The sequence below is a fragment of the Bombina bombina genome, chromosome 5 (genome assembly GCF_027579735.1).
Source record: "Bombina bombina isolate aBomBom1 chromosome 5, aBomBom1.pri, whole genome shotgun sequence".
Classification (NCBI taxonomy): Eukaryota; Metazoa; Chordata; class Amphibia; order Anura; family Bombinatoridae; genus Bombina; species Bombina bombina.
This window is the reverse complement of record NC_069503.1, coordinates 576,664,994-576,686,327: the sequence shown is the minus strand read 5'-3', so window position 1 is coordinate 576,686,327 and position 21,334 is coordinate 576,664,994. Positions and strand designations below refer to the sequence as shown.

Here is a 21,334-nt window from a genome sequence, read left to right as displayed (position 1 = left end):
TTTTTTTTCTTTTTGTTTCTTCTCCTTTCCTTTAATCCTTTGTCTTTTGGCATAATATTTGAGAGTGCCGTCTGATTATATATATATACATATATATATATATTATATATGTATAGATATATATGGTACCAATTTAGCATCATATATATATATATATATATATATATGTATAAATATATATGGTATCAATTTAGCATCATATATATATATATATAGGTATAAATATATATGGTACCAATTTAGCATCATATATATATATATATATAGGTATAAATATATATGGTACCAATTTAGCATCATATATATATATATATATATATAGGTATAAATATATATGGTACCAATTTAGCATCATATATATATATAGGTATAAATATATATGGTACCAATTTAGCATCATATATATATATATATATAGGTATAAATATATATGGTACCAATTTAGCATCATATATATATATAGGTATAAATATATATGGTACCAATTTAGCATCATATATATATATATATATATATATATATATAGGTATAAATATATATGGTACCAATTTAGCATCATATATATATATATATATATATAGGTATAAATATATATGGTACCAATTTAGCATCATATATATATATAGGTATAAATATATATGGTACCAATTTAGCATCATATATATATATATAGGTATAAATATATATGGTACCAATTTAGCATCATATATATATATATATATATAGGTATAAATATATATGGTACCAATTTAGCATCATATATATATATAGGTATAAATATATATGGTACCAATTTAGCATCATATATATATATAGGTATAAATATATATGGTACCAATTTAGCATCATATATATATATATATATATATATATATATATATATATAAGAACATTGGAATGTGAAATATTCATATTTTCATGTCGGGTTAAGTATTGCTTCCCCCACACACACACACTTTTCTAAATAGCATATACGTTCTGGAATCTTCCATATAGGTGTCCTTAAAGAAAAGTAACAAATATAGTGAAGTCCTGTTTAGGAACAAAATAAAGCAGAGGGATGGAGTTGTACTCACACTCGCTAGAGCTCTGATTTAGCTCTCAGTTTAAAAGCCCATATTAAATCTTGTCTGTAATAGAAAGGAGCGGGAAGACATCCAGCTGGTTAAAAAGTGGTTTTTATTTTTACAATGAATAAAATCACTCGGTTATAAAAAGACTGTCTCAAAAACACAAACGCAATTGAATAACAGTTAGCGGCGACAATTCAAGCGTGTTCTGTAAAGCGGAGTTTCAGTTCTAAGAGTCAACATAATAAGATATAAGATAATAAGATATAAGATAATAAGATATAACATAATAAGATATAAGATAATAAGATATAACATAATAAGATATAACATAATAAGATATAAGATAATAAGATATAAGATAATAAGATATAACATAATAAGATATAAGATAATAAGATATAAGATAATAAGATAATAAGATATAAGATAATAAGATATAACATAATAAGATATAAGATAATAAGATATAAGATAATAAGATATAACATAATAAGATATAACATAATAAGATATAAGATAATAAGATATAACATAATAAGATATAAGATAATAAGATATAAGATAATAAGATATAACATAATAAGATATAAGATAATAAGATATAAGATAATAAGATATAACATAATAAGATATAAGATAATAAGATATAACATAATAAGATATAACATAATAAGATATAAGATAATAAGATATAACATAATAAGATATAACATAATAAGATATAAGATAATAAGATATAAGATAATAAGATATAACATAATAAGATATAAGATAATAAGATATAAGATAATAAGATAATAAGATATAAGATAATAAGATATAAGATAATAAGATATAAGATAATAAGATATAAGATAATAAGATATAACATAATAAGATATAACATAATAAGATATAAGATAATAAGATATAACATAATAAGATATAAGATAATAAGATATAAGATAATAAGATATAACATAATAAGATATAAGATAATAAGATATAACATAATAAGATATACAAAAGGAAGAAAATATCTGTAGAAAAAAAAATATATAAAAAATTTAAGAAAGATGTAATAAAAATATATATTTTTAAAATTTAAATTAAAAAAATGACAAAGCTGAAAGTCCTTATTGAGACCATTGGGGATTAAGGTACACGGAAGATTCAAGGAGGTATATCCTATTTTTTGTGCACACATTTTCTTTTTATATCTTGGACTTTATTTTTTGTGTTTAAATAGGATTCTCATTGTTTTGTTAACACTTTTCTAAATAGCGCTCCACTCGCACTCTGGCCCACTGTCTTTTAAGAGATACCATCACTTAAACAGACATGCACTCTACTTTATTGCAATTCTTATTATATAACTGTTTTGGGATAACCTGGCTATCAGTGCTGTATAAAGTTGTAAAATACTTAAAGGGATCAGTAAGAACATATAGTATAAATATATATCATAGCCAGGATAGCTTACAGTTAACACAGGGGAGTGTACATGTACTGAGGTGCCCCGGACATTTGGGTTTGTTTTGTGTGTGTGGGGTCTTTTTTATTGCTGTGGTTCCTTTAAAAAGGGTTATACCGGGTTTTTAGTCTGGTACACTGATGCTCATTTACTTCAGCTCTACGGTGGCTGTCTTTAGCGAGCTCCTCCATTACTCCTTCCTCCTATGCTCATAGAGGGGTTATTTGTTAGCATGAGGGGTGTGTTTGTGCAGCACAGGTTATTAGCTCTCTTATGTTTATTTATTCTTAACTGATAAACTAATGTCTTTCTTGGTGATGAGAGTCCATGAGCCCGCACATTTTTTTCTTTTTCTTCTAGTTGGTGGCAGTTCTAGTTTGCACCTCTTTTTTAATTTTAATTTTTTATATCTTTATTTCTGTTAAGCTGCTCAGACATCATCACATTTGCCTAGATAGGTTACATTGTAATAAAATCAAAGACATTAAAGTACAGATAGTATCAGCATCTCATAAGTAGTTATTGTCTAAACAGAAATGCATGTCTGGGTTGCAATATAAGGCTTGTGTGATCCTCGAGTTTTTTTTCCGTAGGTGAGAAATGAAAACAACTAACTTACTATTTTAAATCTAAACAAAACAATAATGCCTAGACATCCCCCCATTTACCCGTGCAGTCTATACTATGAATGTCCATATAAAGACAGAGTACAGATATTGGTAACAAAACTTAAATGATTGCATTCTAATCAAGTTTATGTCTTGGTCGTGTTGTTTAGGGTTGTGGGATCTCTAAGCTTTAGAACCTTAACAACAATTAATTAACTAAATAACTAACTATATCCAATTAAATATTAGTGCAAGTTGAAGTTATTAGTGGGGGACTTGTCTGGGTTTAGACCAAAAAAATCATCAAATTACAGCACAGCTGGCTTCAAAATCTTCTAGTATTGTTAGAGAATCTCCATATAGAATATAATAAACCTAATTTCTTGTTATTTAGCAGGGTAATGTCGGCATGTATAGTTTTAACGTAGTGTAGGATTTTGCTTCTCTTTGCAGGAGAAGTGACCCCTTCCAAATTCCATGATATTATGTTAAGTCCCATAGCCATATATGTGTGATATATGCTGGGTGAAAGGAATTAGCATAGCCTCTTAGGTGGGGTGGCTTGTTGTGTGTATGGGTGTTACTCACTTTTGGGATGGCGAAATGTCTGGACCTTTTGTATAGAGACTGGCAGGGCGCAGGAGGGTCTGAGTGCATTTCATCCAACTTAAGAAACCAGAGCTGTTTCCTGAAAAAAAGGAGTAGTAAGACATGCATTCAGTATTGTACAATGATACACAGGTAGCAGTAAACATTTGAGTACAAGTAATTGAAGAAATACTAGTCTTCCACTATATATAGTCAAAATGAAGATAAAACAGAATATAATAGTAACAATAAACATCTAAGTGCACTAATTATAAAAATTATAGTCTTCCACAGTGTCTAGTCAAGATTAAAAATAAAACAGAACAAAATTCCTGAATATTCTGAAAACCGTGGTTATTACTTAGGTCAACAGGGCCTACATGGTCCAAACACATAACTAATAGAACCCCCTGTGGGGCAGTGTCTCTATTTAAATTAAAGATATCCTTAGTTAAGACCCCTCCATCAGATGACATCAGAGGCCCTTCTGGTGCTGCTATCTGCTGCAACACAACAAGCTGGTTTGGTGTAATTATGGTATAGGAAACCATTTCCAAATGAACTGTAAAAGTTCAAAGAGAGTGACGTTTGTGTTAACTCTTCTGCTTGGGGTTCAGTATCCAAGTAGGATTGAAGTTCTTTTGGGTTACGAAAATGTTTTGGTTCTGAGTAGGTTTGCAGTCGAAGTTTTGCTGGGAAAAGAAGTGCCACTTGTCTGCCCTGTTCATAGAGCTTGGTGCAGTAGGGAGCAAACTCCTTTATTATATTCGTGACCTCAGAAGAAAAGTCCTGAAAGATTAATAGCTTATGGTCCTTATACAGAAGGTCTGTTTTTCTTGCTCAATATGCTCTTAGCAAGGTTAGCTTCTCCTGGTAGTTCAGGCATTTAAATTTAATAGTCTGACGCTGTCTTTCAACACCCAGAGGAAGATTATCAGGATTCATGCCAAGGAGCCTGGGTAAGGTCAGGGCTGTAAATTCAAGCTGATCTTTAGGTTTAATGGATTCAGGGACTCCCACCTCTCTGATGTTATTGGGTCTGCTTCTGTTCTCCAGGTCTTCCATTTTTCCTGTTAAAGCTGATTCTGTTTCAATATATGGCTTATGGAGTTGGTGTTAGAGAGTTGCCTGTCCTCCACATCTGAAATTCTTTGCTCCGCCTGGGTTAATCTGGTAAAATACTGTTGAAGCTCTGTTGCAAGGGTGTCTACACCTGCCTGAAGGGATTCCATTTTAGGGAGGAAAATTGCCATGTATGAGCATAGCAGGGTCAGCCACGTTCTGTGATCCTTTTTCAGGCGAAGAGGTGGTTTCTACATGGATCTCTGCTAAGTGACGTTGTTTCTTGTCAGCTTGTTTATTTTTAGAACTCATCTTCCCATCTACTGTATTAGACAGAACTTTAAAATATTTGTTGACCTTCATAAGAAAATAAAGTTCTCCACAGGTGGTTATTGCAGTTACTGATTCACCAAACAGTTAGTGTGAGGTGGGTCCTCTCTGTATACTGGTAGAAGTGTATTGGGCTCTGCAAAAGCACTAGGCCCTAGGAGAAGAGCTCTGTGTTCTGTATCCAAGTATGATGCTGAGTTCAGGGTCAGCTAGTGTCTGAACAGGTTGCAGGCCAGTGAGTGTACTCAGGCTCAAGAAGCTGTGCTGTAGCACTGTTTGCAATATGGTGATACTGCTTGCCCTAATGTGTGACCGCTTAGTTACAATCTCCTTGATAGTAGTGTGTTTGATCAGAGTTCTATAGAGTATATTGCAAGCAGTATTAACCTCTATGAGGTATCATTGAGTAGTGAGCTGTGCAGTAACAGGAGAGTCTGCTGTAAAATATAATGCAGCTGTTTGATAGAAGCTGCGTGTAGGCCAGTAAAAGTCAGACAGCCAGGGCCATTAGAGTTAGCACGAAAGCGTATGAAATGTGCGTGGCTTGTGCTGGCTGTTGCTGAGGTGTATGCATCTTATGTGACAGTCCTGCCTGGGCAGATGTCACCCTTATCCTGACGGTCTCACGACTTCCACTTTCTGTGAGGAGACAGGTGTGTCTTTCGGAGTTCCTCCTAGTTCAGGCTTAGGAGACTTTGTGTGTGCAGTAAGGAGGTTATTAGGCCTCTCGGTCATGTAGTTGACGATTTATTATCCAAGATGGCACCCGTGCACCGGTATTTATCTTCTGCGACTTCGGTGGTAAGGCAGTTGTTTAAGCCTTCACGCTAATGTGCCAGCGAAAAAACACTGACCAGAGTGGCACTGGTCCGTAGATCGACAAGGCTGGTGCATGGGAGCGACAGAGGTGCCGTATTTTTTAGCTTTTGAGGAGCGTTGACCGGGAGCTCACTGTACTTGCTGCCTCATTGTAGCTCCTCCCACCGGAAGTCCAATTTGCACCTCTTTTTACCCTACTTGTCTATCCAACTTTCTGTTTCTCCTGTTTCTTGACTATACAATAGACTGGGAGGTACATGTAAGTGGGGGGGATAAGAAAAACTCTTGCTATGGGGTGTCTTTTGCCTCTTCCTGCTGGCCAGATGAAGAATTCCCAACAGTAAGGAATTGTGGACTCTCACCACCAAGAAATAAATAAATTCATCAGGTAAGAATAAATTATGTTTTTTGTAATGGTTATCTGCTAAAGCCAAATAGGGAAATATATGTAGCAAGGTTAGCCTTGGAAAGTCAGCTGTTTGCATTTCCAGCTCCAAGGATTTGAAAATCTACAGTTTGTCAGAGCGAAATTACATTAAAAGGCTGCAAAATAAATAATAAAAACATATTGCAAAGTTGTTTTACTATGCATAAGAAAACATTTTGGCACAGATTTAACAACGAGTGGACGGACAGGGACGGACATCTATTCTATCACGTCTAGTAGGCAGTGATACACTGCCTGCATTTATCATTGCACACTATGGGAAGTATACAACGCCTCCCCCTGCTCGCGCGTGATCTGGGGTTGTCAATTTCCCAGGTTGGAAAAGTCTGGGGGTATTGAGATATGCCACCTAACAGTTGGTGTAATGGGTTAAGAAGCATTGGTCTGAGTCTGACGGGCTCCAAAGCTGCTATTGCAGCTCCATAAATGGAGACTCCGTGTCGACCTTTATTTCTAGATGTTTACTGTCTTGTTAAGGTATATGTTTGTGCAATGGCATTTGTATTCCATCATTTCCATAATGCTATGGATATCAGTCTAACCACGTAATTGCCTCTTTTGTTTACTTAACCCTTTCCACTCAGACATTCTTCTTGTTTTAAATTAATTAACAAGGCTATATTAAATAAATATGTTAGTTGTATATCTACTGCATGATAAAGGAAGAGGAAGCACATCTTTATTTTGAGGAAGCACTTCTTTACAGAAAGAGTGATTGATTTATGGAATAAACTTTCTCAAGAGGTAGTAATGACAAACACTGTAGGGGACTTTAAAAATGCCTGGGACAAGCATAAAGCTTTCCTACGAACTAGATACGTTTATACTGTTAGGTAATATCGAGCAGCCTTGCTGGGCCTATGGTTCTTATCTGCCATCAATATCTATGTTTCTATGACGTAGATCTACGTCATATTTGCTTAAAGGGGATAAACAACTTTGCCATTTGTTTCTATTTTCTAATTTGCTTAATTTGCTTTGTACCATCTTTTGTTGAAAAGCATACTAAGTATGCTAAGTAGCAGAGTATACTACCCTCTTGTTTTACCATTTATTGTGTTTGAGTAAAATCAATATTTCGGTTACATTCTATAAACTACTGACAACATTTTTTCCAAATTCCAAATAAAAACATTGTCATTCAGAGCATTTATTTGCAGAAAATGACAACTGGTCAAAATAACAAAAAGATGCAGTGTTTTCAGACCTCGAATAATGCAAAGAAAACAATTTCATATTCATTATCATACAACACAATACTAATGTTTTAACTTAGCAAGAGTTCAGAAATCAATATTTGGTGGAATAACTCTGATTTTCAATCACAGCTTGGCATGCTCTCCTCCAGTCTTTCACATTGCTGTTGGGTGACTTTATGTAACGCCTGGCAGCTCATCTTTATTTGATGGATTGTGATCAGCCATCCTCCTCTTGATCACATTTCAGAGGTTTTCAATGGGGTCCAGGTCTGGAGATTGGGCTGATCATGACAGGGTCTTGATCTGGTGCTCCTTCATCCACACCTTGATTGACCTGGCTGTGTGGTAAATTGGAAGTTTGTAAAATAACCATGTTGACTAATCAGGTGATTATTTCACCTATGCTACAGTTCAAATATCCTCAAAATCTGGCCTGTTAGGAAGGTCTGAGGACAGGTTTGAAAACATGTGCTCTTTATCAAGGGTCAGCAACCTTGGGCCCCAAGAGGTTTGGCAACTACATTTTCCATGATGCTCAGACAGCCTAAAGAGTGTCTCAGCATCATGGGAAATGTAGTTCCAAAACATCTGAGGGCTCAAGGTTGCTGACCCTTGCTCTATATGAATCATGAAAGAAAAAAAATGAGTCCCTTTAAAGTTCATTGTTGCTGATATATCTAAGGAACAGTATTCTTTCTGTAACATATAAAAGAGCTGTTCTGATTTGTGTTTTTGTGCTAATTCTGTCCATTAAAAAAGAATCGCCAAGACAAAAAAAGCTGCTCTATGGCAGCTACTTTAATTAGATTAATAATAAATAATTTATGAATTATTTATGAACATAATTCATAAATTAATTATTTTAAGAGAAACTGTCTAGCTAATTTGTCTCAATAGTCATAGAATCTTGGCTTGTGTTTTGAGTACAGTCATTAAAAGCTAATTACTACCCATCTAACCACCATGTAAAGCAATCTGCATTGTGTTTATTCATTTATTTAGCGGTATTTTAAGTACAAATACAGGTTTAAACTGAAAAGTAATAATATTTCATAAGAATAGTTTGGTAATTAGAGAATAATATTAGAACGATAGACACCCAGTCAATAGCGCTGCAGCCACAAAAGATGAATTAATTATTAAACAGCGCACTTGTGTTGGAAGAAACATAAAATTACAGTTTAAATGCTCAGGGGTGTATTTCATTTCTTATTGGAAGCGTGTTTACAATATAGTTGCTTTTGCAAAAAAAAAAATCCTGGAAAAGATTTCACAGGTTTTTCATGTGCATGTAGCCCTTCATGCATACTCCAGTAGGTCACATGCATGTGTATCTAACAGTCTCATATGTTGAGAAAGCATGAGGTGGTGTAATGTCTTTTGCCCTTTGCATATGCACAAATTGGATGTGAGTGCATATTGCACACAACTTACTGATGTCTGCCTAGAAGGGTTAGAGAGAGAATAAATCCTGTGCTAATTTTAAGTTTGAATAGCACTGAAATTTATTTTTATGCTTGTTTTAAAGGGTCAATCAAAGAGATATTCTAGCAAAAAGTGGAATGCACATGGGTGCATTTCACTTTTGAAAATAAGCATTTTTGCAATATACATGTGCTAGCAAAAAGGCATCTAGAAAAAAAAGTTGCAGCTGTTTCAAGAGTGTACTTAAATATGTTCTGTGAGACATCTTTTTAAACAGAACACTTGTTCCGAGAGCCTAAGGTACTTTTATCATCTGGTAATGATTCAGTTTGCATTTTTTGCTGACATGATGTAGGACCCACTGGCTATCTGAGCAACTGCAGTATTTAAAATGCTGGTGCACTGAGAATATCTAGGTATGCTTCACATGCATGTGCACAGAGAAATGCTAACACTAAAACAGCAACAACTTTTTCTAGAAGTATTTTTGCTAATATATGTATACTGTAAATATATATTTCTATCCAAAGATTTAAGTGCATTTCAGTTTAGACCGGATTGTTCCTTTAAGATCAAATTCAGAGAACTAATAATGCAAACTAATACATAAAAAGTAACGTACTTTTTCTTTGAGGCTTACATTTTAATGTCAAGTTACATGCAAAGAAAAATCTTTTTAATAATGGATTGCGGTTGAAAGAATGCAAGTATCAATAATGTGGCTTTTTGCAATTGAAACAACTTTTTTTTTCTTATGCTAAGAAATTTCACATATTGAATATTGCCGTTCTTTTCTACAGGGTGAAAAAGGTGATCCAGGAATAGATGGAAAAGACGGATCTCCGGGGTTACCAGGCAACATGGTGAGTGGTGATGTTATATTATATTTCAATTATAATGTTTTAACACATAAGTTGTTCACAAAGTACGTTTATACACAAATAAGAAGCTGTATTTGTTTTCCAGTTCTCAGAGTTGAATAACTGAACATAATTTCAGAATAAGAGCATTCTGGCTTGTTAGTCAACTCTGAGGACTTGAGCTGTGAAAGAATAAGTAAACTGTGTCCAGAATAAACTAAGAAATAAGCAAAATATAATATTGAAATTGCATAAATGATATATGCTATGTTGTGCAAGGGGTTTCAACACTGTTAAATCCCTGTAGCAGCCATTCTATTTAGCAAATCCTTTGCAGGACACAGCCAATTATTAGTAGTTACATGTGTAAGCCACGCCTGATTGGCTCACTGTCCAAAACCTGCTCAGGAGTAGGATTTTAGATATGCTCCTCAGCATCTATGCAGGGGTTAACCACATAATTACACTTGACCATTGGTTCAAAAATAACCTGCTTTAACAATTGAGCGTTTTAATTTTTAGTTTGGATTTAAAGGGACAGTCAAGTCCAAAATAAACTTTCATGATTTAAATAGGTAATATACGGCTAGATTACGAGATGTGCATTAGGGTAAAAAAGAGTCTTGCAGGTATAGGTGTACCGCACACTTTTTTGGCCTTACCACAAATCAACTTACGTAAATTTCGTAAAGCCTTTTTTCTATGGGACTTGCATAGCGCTGGTATTACGAGTTTGTCCTGGGAGGCCAAAAAGTGAGCGGTACACCCTCTACCGCCAAGATTCCTAATGCATTCTAAAGTCAGTAGTTATGAGTTTTACGCTACAAAGCTGTAGCATAAAACTCATAACTAAAGTGCTAAAAATTACACTAACACCCATAAACTACCTATTAACCCCTAAACCGAGGCCCTCCCGCATCACAAACACTAAAATAAAATTATTAACCCCTAATCTGCCGCTCCGCACATCGCCACCACTATAACATATTAACCCCTAAACCGCCGCACTCCCACCTCGCAAACACTAGTTAAATATTATTAACCCCTAATCTGCTGCCCCAACATTGCCGCCACCTACCTACATTTATTAACCCCTAATCTGCCGCCCCCAACGTCGCCGCCACTATTCTAAATTTATTAACCCTTTAAACCTAAGTCTAACCCTAACACCCCCTAACTTAAATATAATTTAAATAAATCTAGATACAAATTACTATCATTACCTAAATTATTCCTATTTAAAAGTAAATACTTACCTATAAAATAAACCCTACACTAGCTACAATATAACTAATAGTTACATTGTAGCTAGCTTAGGGTTTATTTTTATTTTACAGGCAAGTTTGTATTTATTTTAACTAGGTAGAATAGTTACTAAATATTTATTAACAATTTAATAACTACCTAGCTAAAATAAATACAAATTTACCTGTAAAATAAAACCTAACCTAAGTTACAATAACACCTAACACAACACTACAATTAAATAAATTCCCTACATTAAAAACAATTAAATAAATTAAATTAAATTAGCTAAAGTACCAAAAAATTTTTTTACAGAAAATAAAAAACAAATTACAAGATCTTTAAACTAATTACACCTAATCTAATAGCCCTATCAAAATAAAAAAAGCCCACCCCAAAAAAAAAAAAACCTAGCCTAAACTAAACTACCAATAGCCCTTAAAATGGCCTTTTGTGGGGCATTGCCCCAAAGAAATCAGCTCTTTTACCTGTAAAAAAAAAATACAAACAACCCCCCAACAGTAAAACCCACCACCCACACAACCAACCCCCCAAATGAAAGCCTAACTAAAAAAACCTAAGCTCCCCATTGCCCTGAAAAGGGCATTTGGATGGGCATTGCCCTTAAAAGGGCATTTAGCTCTATTGCAGCCCAAAGCCCTAACCTAAAAAATAAACCCACCCAATACAACCTTAAAAAATCTTAACACTAACCCCCGAATATTCACTTACCGGGAGAAGTCTTCATCCAAGCGGCAAGATGTTCTCAACAAAGCCGGCAGAAATGGTCCTCCAGACGGGCAGAAGTGGTCCTCCAGACGGGCAGAAGTCTTTATCCAGACGGCATCTTCTATCTTCATTCTTCCGACACAGAGCGGCTCCATCTGCAAGATATCCGGCGTGGAGCATCCTCTTCTTTCGATGGCTAACGACGAATGAAGGTTCCTTTAAATGACATCATCCAAGATGGCGTCCCTTAGATTCCGATTGACTGATAGAATTCTATCAGCCAATCGGAATTAAGGTTGAAAAAATCCTATTGGTTGATTGCATCAGAACCTAGAATTCTATCAGCCAATCGGAATTAAGGTTAAAAAAATCCTATTGGTTGATTGCATCAGAATCTAGAATTCTATCAGCCAATCGGAATCTAAGGGACATCATCGTGGATGACGTCATTTAAAGGAACCTTCATTCGTCGTTAGCCATCGAAAGAAGAGGATGCTCTGCGCCGGATGTCTTGAAGATGGAGCCGCTCCGTGTTGAAAGGGTGAAGATAGAAGATGCCGTCTGGATGAAGACTTCTGCCCGTCTGGAGGACCACTTCTGCCGGCTTCATTGAGGACATCTTGCCGCTTGGATGAAGACTTCTCCCGGTAAGTGAATCTTCGGGGGTTAGTGTTAGGATTTTTTAAGGGTGCATTGGGTGGGTTTATTTTTTAAGTTAAGGCTTTTGGGCTGCAATAGAGCTAAATGCCCTTTTAAGAGCAATGCCCATTCAAATGCCCTTTTCAGGGCAATGGGGAGCTTAGGTTTTTTAGTTAGGCTTTTATTTGGGGGGATGGTTGTGTGGGTGGTGGGTTTTACTGTTGGGGGGTTGTTTGTATTTTTTCTTTACAGGCAAAAGAGCTGATTTCTTTGGGGCAATGCCCCGCAAAAGGCCCTTGGTAGTTTAGGCTAGGGTTTTTTTTATTTTGGGCGGGCTTTTTTTTATTTTGATTGGGCTATTTGATTAGGTGTAATTGGTTTAAAGATCTTGTAATTTGTTTTTTATTTTCTGTAATTTAGTGCTTGTTTTTTTGGTAATTTAGCTAATTTTATTTAATGTATTTAATTGTATTTAATGTAGGGAATTTATTTAATTGTAGGATTAGCTTAGGTGTTATTATAACTTAGGTTAGGTTTTATTTTACAGGTAAATTTGTATTTATTTTAGCTAGGTATTTATTAAATAGTTAATAACGATTTAGTAACTATTCTACCTAGTTAAAATAAATACAAACTTGCCTGTAAAATAAAAATAAACCCTAAGCTAGCTACAATGTAACTATTAGTTATATTGTTGCTAGCTTAGGGTTTATTTTATAGATAAGTATTTAGTTTTAAATAGGAATTATTTAGTTAATGATAGGAATTTGTATTTAGATTTATTTAAATTATATTTAAGTTAGGGGGTGTTAGGATTAGGGGTAGACTTAGATTTAGGGGTTAATAAATATAATATAGTGGCGGCGACGTTGGGGTCGGCAGATTAGGGGTTAATAAATATAATGTAGGTGGCGGCGATGTCCGGAGCGGCAGATTAGGGGTTAAGAAGTATAATGCAGGTATCGGCGATGTCTGGGCGGCAGATTAGGGGTTAATAAGTGTAAGATTAGAGGTGTTTAGACTCGGGGTTCATGTTAAAGGGCCACTGTAATTAAATATTTTCTATGCCTGTTACTAACTAACTACCCCAAATACGCTTTTTATCAATAGCATTTCATTAACATATCTCTACCGTATATCAGAAATCTTGTCTGCAAATTTAATTGTTTTCCAAACCCACTCCGTGGGTATCCTTTGCTCTGTACCAATCCGTTTACAATACCTAGGTTTCAAAATGGCGCTTTAAACACAAAGTTATTGGTTTAAGTATTTTGAACATGCAGTGCTGAAAATAGTGGGCAGGATAATGTGACATCATCGGTGAATAAAAGATATAACTTTTAGAACGTTATGAAACTTCGTTTTGGAGAAAATATAGGTCAGTAGGTTTTAATTAATGTTTATTAACTTTAATATGTTAGTTGTTTAGCTTAAAAATTATAACAGAAAGTAATCCTTTAAGGTGTTAGGTGTAAACATAAAATGTGTTTCCCCATAGGAATCAATGGGGCTGCGTTACTGAGCTTTACGCTGCTTTTTTGCAGGTGTTAGACTTTTTCTCAGCCGGCTCTCCCCATTGATGTTTATGGGGAAATCGTGCACGAGCACGTATAACCAGCTCACCGCTCACTTAAGCAGCGCTGGTATTGGAGTGCAGTGTGGAGCGCAATTTTGCTCTACGCTCACTTCTTGCTTGTTAACGCCGGGTAGATAAAAACCCGTAATACCAGCGCTGCAGGTAAGTGTGCGGTGACAATAAACTGCAAGTTAGCAACGCAACCCTGTTACTGCACAACTCGTAATCTAGGCGATAATTTTAAACAACTTTCCAATTTACTTTTATCCCCAATTTTGCTTTGTTCTCTTAGTATTCTTAGTTGAAAGCTAAACCTAGGAGGTTTATATGCTAATTTCTTAGACCTTGAAGATTGCCTCTAATCTGAATGCATTTTGACAACTAGAGGGCATTAGTTCATGTGTTTCATATAGATAACATTGAACTCATACACTTGAAGTTACCCTGGAGTGAGCACTAATTGACTAAAATGCAAGTCTGTTAAAACAACTGAAACAAGGGAGCAGTTTGCAGAGGCTTAGATACAAGGTAATCACAGAGGTAAAAAGTGTATTAATATAAAAGTGTTGGTTATGCAAAACTGGGGAATGGGATTATCTTTCTTGTTAAGCAATAAAAATTCTGGTGTTGACTGTCCCTTTAAAGTCTTTATTTTTGTGTGTATTAAAAAGATCCAATTTTCCAATGTATTCAAACTAAAAAATTGTGCAAAAATATTTCTATTGTCTGCTTATGATGATTTACATATTTTTTTCTGAAGGTGCTTATATTCATTTGTAGTTGAATTGTATTTTGTAAAGACTCCCAGTTTTTAATTTTAAAAAAACCTCAAAGAGAGGTCTTGAGGGTTTGTATTACAACCTCAACTTTTTAAAAGGGATTCAAGCAATCTTTTTTTATATCATAAACATTTTTTTTTTTTAAACAACCATTACAAAAAATAGGTGAATGCAAAACTATACAAACAATAAAATAATTTCATTTAAATGCAAAATGTATATATATGGTGTTATATATACAGCCCCAAAAGTTTCACTAGGCTAATCTGGACAAAACTTTGTTAATTCTTATTAGAAACCAACAACACACAGCCAACTGTGAACCCCAACAAAATAAAAAAAGGAGTAATGTCCATGCAGGTATAATACGCGGGATCTATGCTGGTCTCCTTAAAGTGATGGTAAATCCTAGCATATGAAAAACACTAGGATTTACTAGCGCTAAAAATAAAGGCGACTTTCATTATGAGTTAAAAAAAAAAAACTGTGTAAAAAGTACCTTTATTTTTGCACTACGAAAATTAACCAGAGATTAGATCACTGGTTCATGTTCTAAAAGTGCCCCAAATGCCCTCAAAATAGAGGGCATTGTAGTTTTTTAATTTAAAAAATGTAACATATTTAAAAAAAAAACAAAAAAAAACTACACTGCGGCTTTAAAGTTGGTGGGAGTGGGGTGTTAGAGAAAAAAATGTGCATGGTCTATGGGAACCGTGTGCTGGTATTACAAAGTGGAGTGCTAATATCTCTTGCATGCAAGCAATATTTAGCTTTCTAATTGTAATCTGGCCCAAGCAGGGATACTTGCCTGGATATGCTAATATCCTGTACAATGATCCTTACACCAGAAAGAATATACACCAGGAACATTTTTTTTAAATATATTAACTAAAGAATCTGTATCTGTATTTTTAGATACAACTTGTAAATATCTCCTTATTTTTCTCTTTATGAGTGGCCTCTATTTCAGAACTGTTCTGCTTGATTCTAGCATTACAGCGTATTGTATTGTTCATAACCCTCAGCTCCTAGGTTTCAGGCAGTTTGTCTGATTTGGTTTATAGAGAACATGTGGTGTTTAGTTTGTTGATACTACAGTAAATAACTCAGCATGTGGACATAAGCAATTCGAACTTTCTGCCTACAAGCAAGAGACTTCAAGTGTCATTGATCTTGTCAGATGTCTACATATTAAAATATGCAATAATAATAATATTAATAATAAGTATCTACATTGTTATAAACTAGAAAGAAAAACATTTCTAGTTATAAAATAAATACAATTAGGCTTATTTTTCTATTTTATTAAAAGGGACAGTACAAACCTTGTGAATACATATTTTCTGCAGTCTTCCAACAGATTAGCTTGTTAGCAGAGTCTGAACATTATTATAACAGATTAATACATTGTTCCCTGCCAGGGGCGTCATTAGAATCTGCTGGGCCGCAGTGAAAAAACTGTTACTCAACAGTGCCCTTTCTCACTGTTTGCAATCAGCAGAGGCTGATCTACCAGCCACATGGGAGAACGAGGAGCTGCTTTTCTATAAATCTTATTCATCTTTTCCCTTTCTTAGTCTTTGCCAGAGCATATGCAGAGCCTTTTTGTACTAATAAGGTGGCAGCTTTTTCTGAACAGCAACACTGTGGCGGCCATCTTGGAAACACTTTCACCATATTTTAAAGGCAAATCCATACACTTTCCTTAAACAGAGGGGTCAGATATGATGCCAGGGAAGTGATTCCACTACTGACTGCAGAGTCTTGATGGTCCCTTTGAGGTGTGGGCCCCGGTCTCAATTAAGACCCCTAAGACCCCTATAGTTGCACACATTTCCTACAGTTTTTAAAAGTCAGACTCTATCCATCACTTTCTGTATTTGTAGGAACCATGTCAACAAAATCTCCATTGATTTACTTTATCAGAAAAGATAAGATAATCTGCAAAGGTAGGGAGAGAGATGTGGCAAAGTTAGGCTTGAGAAGCCTGGCTTGTGCGCTTTCAGTTTTCAGGACTGAAAAATCCACAATTTTTAGATTTAAATTATAAGAAAAGCAGAAAATTAAATAATAAAAGTATATTGTCAAAATCATTATTAATTTAAGTTATGGTGGAAATGAAACTGTAGTATTAAAATCTATTCACCAGACACATTTTTTTAAATTTATTATCTAAAGAATCTGTTTTGGTATTTTTAGATACAACTTGTAAATATCTCATTATTTTTCTCTTTAGGAGTAGCCTCTATTTTCAGAACTGTTCTTCTTGAATCTAGCATTACAGAGTATTGTAAATAACGAAAGTATATTGCAAAGTTATTTTACGATCTATAATGAAGCATTTTATATTAAAATCTCCTAGTTTACTGTCCCTTTAAGAGTCCATTTTCAGTGTACCTCTTTTTATGGCAAGTTATTTTTATGTAACTGAAAAATTACCTATTAAGTGACCAATAAAGTAAGAAGAGACAATATTATCCTGTCATAATGCATACAGCCCTAGAGCTGAAGCAATTCCCACATCTACAGTTATAAAAATTGCAAGCAAGCTGGGTAAATATTTATTGATGCAAGTTTCCTTCTTTTATTTATTTATATTTTATTTTATTGATCTACCAAAGCTACACATACTGCAACCAATAGCTCTAGCAGAAAAATTATGCTGAAGAAGATTAAAATATGAATAAATCCTTTTTTTTTTTTTTTAAATTAATTTAATCTAGTATAAAGTATGTCATTTTGCAATATGTTAGCCACAATGTACAATAAGCTGTGAAATGACACAGTTACAGCAATTGCAACATTATGTTTATTTTACTTCATGTTTCTTCACAAATTAAACAATTTATTACTGGCTTCCTACAGCGTACAAAGAAAGATCAATAAGGTTTCTTGAAAAATCATCATATTTTCTGTACTTTGGAATACACAGTGCACATTATTTACTCTTAAAAATACATTATAATTATGTACAATGGAATTCTGAGACAAGCATTATATTGAAAAAAATTGTAATATTAAATAATATACATATTAATATTGATTACTGAAACATTTAGTTTTTAAAGGAATAAGAAAAGGGAAACAATATTTAATGACTGAAAGGAGGGACCACAGTGAGAAATAAATTATCTAAACTTACATCAGAGAAAATTCATAGGTTTATACACTAACAGAGTATATTTTACATCATTGCACAGGGATTGTTACCAATAAAGGGCTAGATTTAATATATTGTGCACATCTCTGGTTAATTTTATGAATGTCCCCCAATTGTCCCCAAAATACAGTAGTGTGAAGTTTATTAAACAATTAAAATTGTAGTATTTTTATTTTTCAATAAAATAACTGCAAGAAGCAGTTATAAGGGCTGAAAGTTGTCGGGTGTGTTAGAAAATAAACGGCACTGAAAAAAGTGCCTTAAAGGGACACTGAACCCAAAAAATTTTCTTGCGTGATTCAGATAGAGCATGTAATTTTAAGCAACTTTCTAATTTACTCCTATTATAATTTTTTCTTCGTTCTCTTGCTATCTTTATTTTAAAAAGAAGGCATCTAAGCTAAGGAGTCAGCCAATTTTTGGTTCATATCGCTTTCACTCAATTTGTAATCTTGCCCAAAATATGCACAACTGTATTACTCTGAAAAAATAGGTAAATCTCTTTAGATATGTGCAATTAGCATGAAGTCAATAGTAATGTATTCACACTTTGCTGTTTTAGCTTTTCAAATGAAGTAGATTTTCATAAATGATCATATAAACTGAAGGCATTGTTAAAGGGACAGTCTACACCAAAATTTTTCTTATTTAAAAAGATAGATAATCCCTTTATTACCCATTCCCCGTTTTTGCATAACCAACACAGTTATATTAATACACTTTTTACCTCTGTGATTACCTTGTATCTAAGCCTTTGCAGACAGCCTCCTTATCTAAGTGCCTTTGACTGACATGCAGTGTAGTCAATCAGTGAAGACTCCTAAATAACTTCACGGGAGTGAGCGCAATGTTATCTATATGACACATGTGAACTAGCACAGTCTAACTGTGAAAAACTTTCAAAATGCTCTGAGCTAAGAGGCGGTTTTCAACGGTTTAGAAATCAGTTTGAGCCTAGCTAGGTTTAGCTTTTTAAAAATACCACCAAGGGAACAAAGCAAATTTCATGATAAAAGTAAATTGGAAAGTTGTTTAAAATTGCATACCCTATCTGAATCATGAAAGTTTAGTTTTGACTAGACTGTCCCTTTAAGGGAGCATCAAAGAGGCAGTAGCAAGTATTTTTTCATCAAAACTTCAAATGTATTTAAAGGGACATGTTGCTATAATTGCACCTGAAATGTAATCACGGCACTGCAAAAGTTCTGCATGCAAAAATAAAAGATTTTAAATAAAATTTGTACTATTTCTCATTATAGGGACACATCCCTTGAAAAGCGAGTGTTATTGTATTTAATTGGCTATGGCAAAATAAGGAACAAATATAAACAAACTCCTACGTATATCAAGCAATCACTGTGCAGCATATAACTTTAGGATTCTTCATTCCAGCCTCTCTTAAAAAAAAATTAGGAATCCATTTATGGAAAAAGCAGACAAAATTAATTAAAAGAATATATATACTGCAAAGTTGTTTTTTTCCTGTATACCTAATTTAAACATTTTATAGTGATTTTATTTTAAAGTGATATCCATTTAACATTAGTACAAATCAGTTTTGTTAGGAAACATTTTTGTAATACACCCTTATTAGCTGAAATGCTTGGACATATGTTTGCTGCATATACTGACATTCACAGTAATTTACCCCTCAGAGAGCAGGCAATGATGTGTATGCAAAACACTTTTTCCCTGGCACAAGATGGACCACTGGAGACTATCATATTGTAGATGAGCACAAAAACTGCAAGCATTGTGCGTATGTTACTCTAGTATTATCTATAATGCTTGCATTTTGTGCTACATTAAAAGGCACATAATACCTAAATGTTGAAGCACTTGCAAGTAATACAGCATAGCTGAAAAAAACTGACTAGAAAATATCACCTGAATGGAAGAAAAAGTGACTGAGCAGCCAATCAGGATGCTAGTCATGGGACTTGCAAGGGAGCATGCATTTGGCATGTGCAGGCATAATCATGTTATTTCCCTCCTCAGTTAAAAGAGAAATGAAACCCAAAAATGTTCTTTCATTATTGAGATAAAAAATGAATTTTTGAACAACCATCCAATTTACTTCTATTATCTAATTTGCTTAATTCTCTTTATATCCTTTGTTGAAGAAGCAGGAATGCTCTACTGAGAGCTTGCTTAATGCATTGGGCGAGTCAATAACATGAGGTATATATGTGCAGCTACCAATCAGCAGCTCCTAAGTCTACCTAGGTATCCATTTCAACAAACAATATCAATAGAACTAAACAAATTAGGTAATAGAAGTAAATTGGAAAGTTGTTTCATATTACGTACTCTAAATCATGAAATAAAAAAATGGGTTTGATGTCTTAAGGAGGTTTACTATGAAATCTCACAAGATCACAGTAAAAGTGTGACATCAGCACTGAAAAAGCTGATTGGCTGGGTATTTTTTTTTTCTCAAAGTTTTCACAGACCACTTAATATTGTGATATTTTCTTGTCAGTTTTTTTTTACAGCTATACTGAATCACTTTTAAAGGGACTTGATACCCAAATGTTGAAGCATTTAAATTGAAGGTAAACTTTGATGAATGAAAGCCTGCTTTTTAAAAATACTATTAAAAACAGGGGCACTTTCATTCATCAAAGTTTAGAAGGCAGCCGTTTTGATTAAAAACTTACCTTTGTTCTTTTCACAGCCAGAGCAGCTTCCCCCTCCTGGAGATCCTCCCTTCACACGCCATCAATTACTAATCCGGCTTCTGCCCAATCATGGCATGGCCTCAGGCAATGACTCCCCTGGGTGGAAAGCCGTGATTGGAGGAAGCTGGATTAGTCATTGATGACATGTGAAGAGAGGATCTCCGGGTGAGGGAAGCTGCTCTGGCTGTAAAAAGAAACAAACAAAGGTAAGTTTTTAATCAAAACGGCTGCTTTTTAAATTTTGATGAATGAAAGTGCCCCTGTTTTTAATAGTATTTTTAAAAACTAGGCTTTCATTCATCAAAGTTTACCTTCACTTTAAAAGTGATGCAGCATATCTGTAAAAAGCTGAGAAGAAAATGAAGATCACCTGAATATCTCTGTGTAAAAAAAGGAAGATATTTTGCCTCAAAATTTCCTCAGTAGTCACATCTCAGTGTGAAATGTTTTTAAGCAGCCAATCAGGATGTTAGTCCTGGGACTTGAAAAGGATTGTGCATCTGGCATGTGCAGGCAGTCATGTTATTTCCCTCCTTAGTTTAAGAAAGACTATGAAATATTGTGAGATTTCAGTGAAATCTCATTAGATCACAGTAAAAAAAAGTGTGGTATTGGCCCTGCCAAAGCTGTTTTGAGTGTCACATGATACAAGTGGGCAGA

The 21,334-nt window shown here is 34.3% G+C and overlaps 1 protein-coding gene across 2 annotated transcripts in view; it reads left to right on the top strand.

The window, feature by feature from the left end:
- The window catches only part of LOC128660597 (collagen alpha-1(XV) chain), a 674,535-nt gene that overhangs the window by 392,302 nt on the left and 260,899 nt on the right, over nucleotides 1-21,334 (top strand). For both annotated transcript variants that reach the window (XM_053714523.1, XM_053714522.1), the window contains exon 19: nucleotides 9,806-9,868. In XM_053714523.1, coding sequence (XP_053570498.1) covers nucleotides 9,806-9,868 — 63 coding nt within the window. The remainder of the gene's footprint in view (nucleotides 1-9,805; nucleotides 9,869-21,334) is intronic.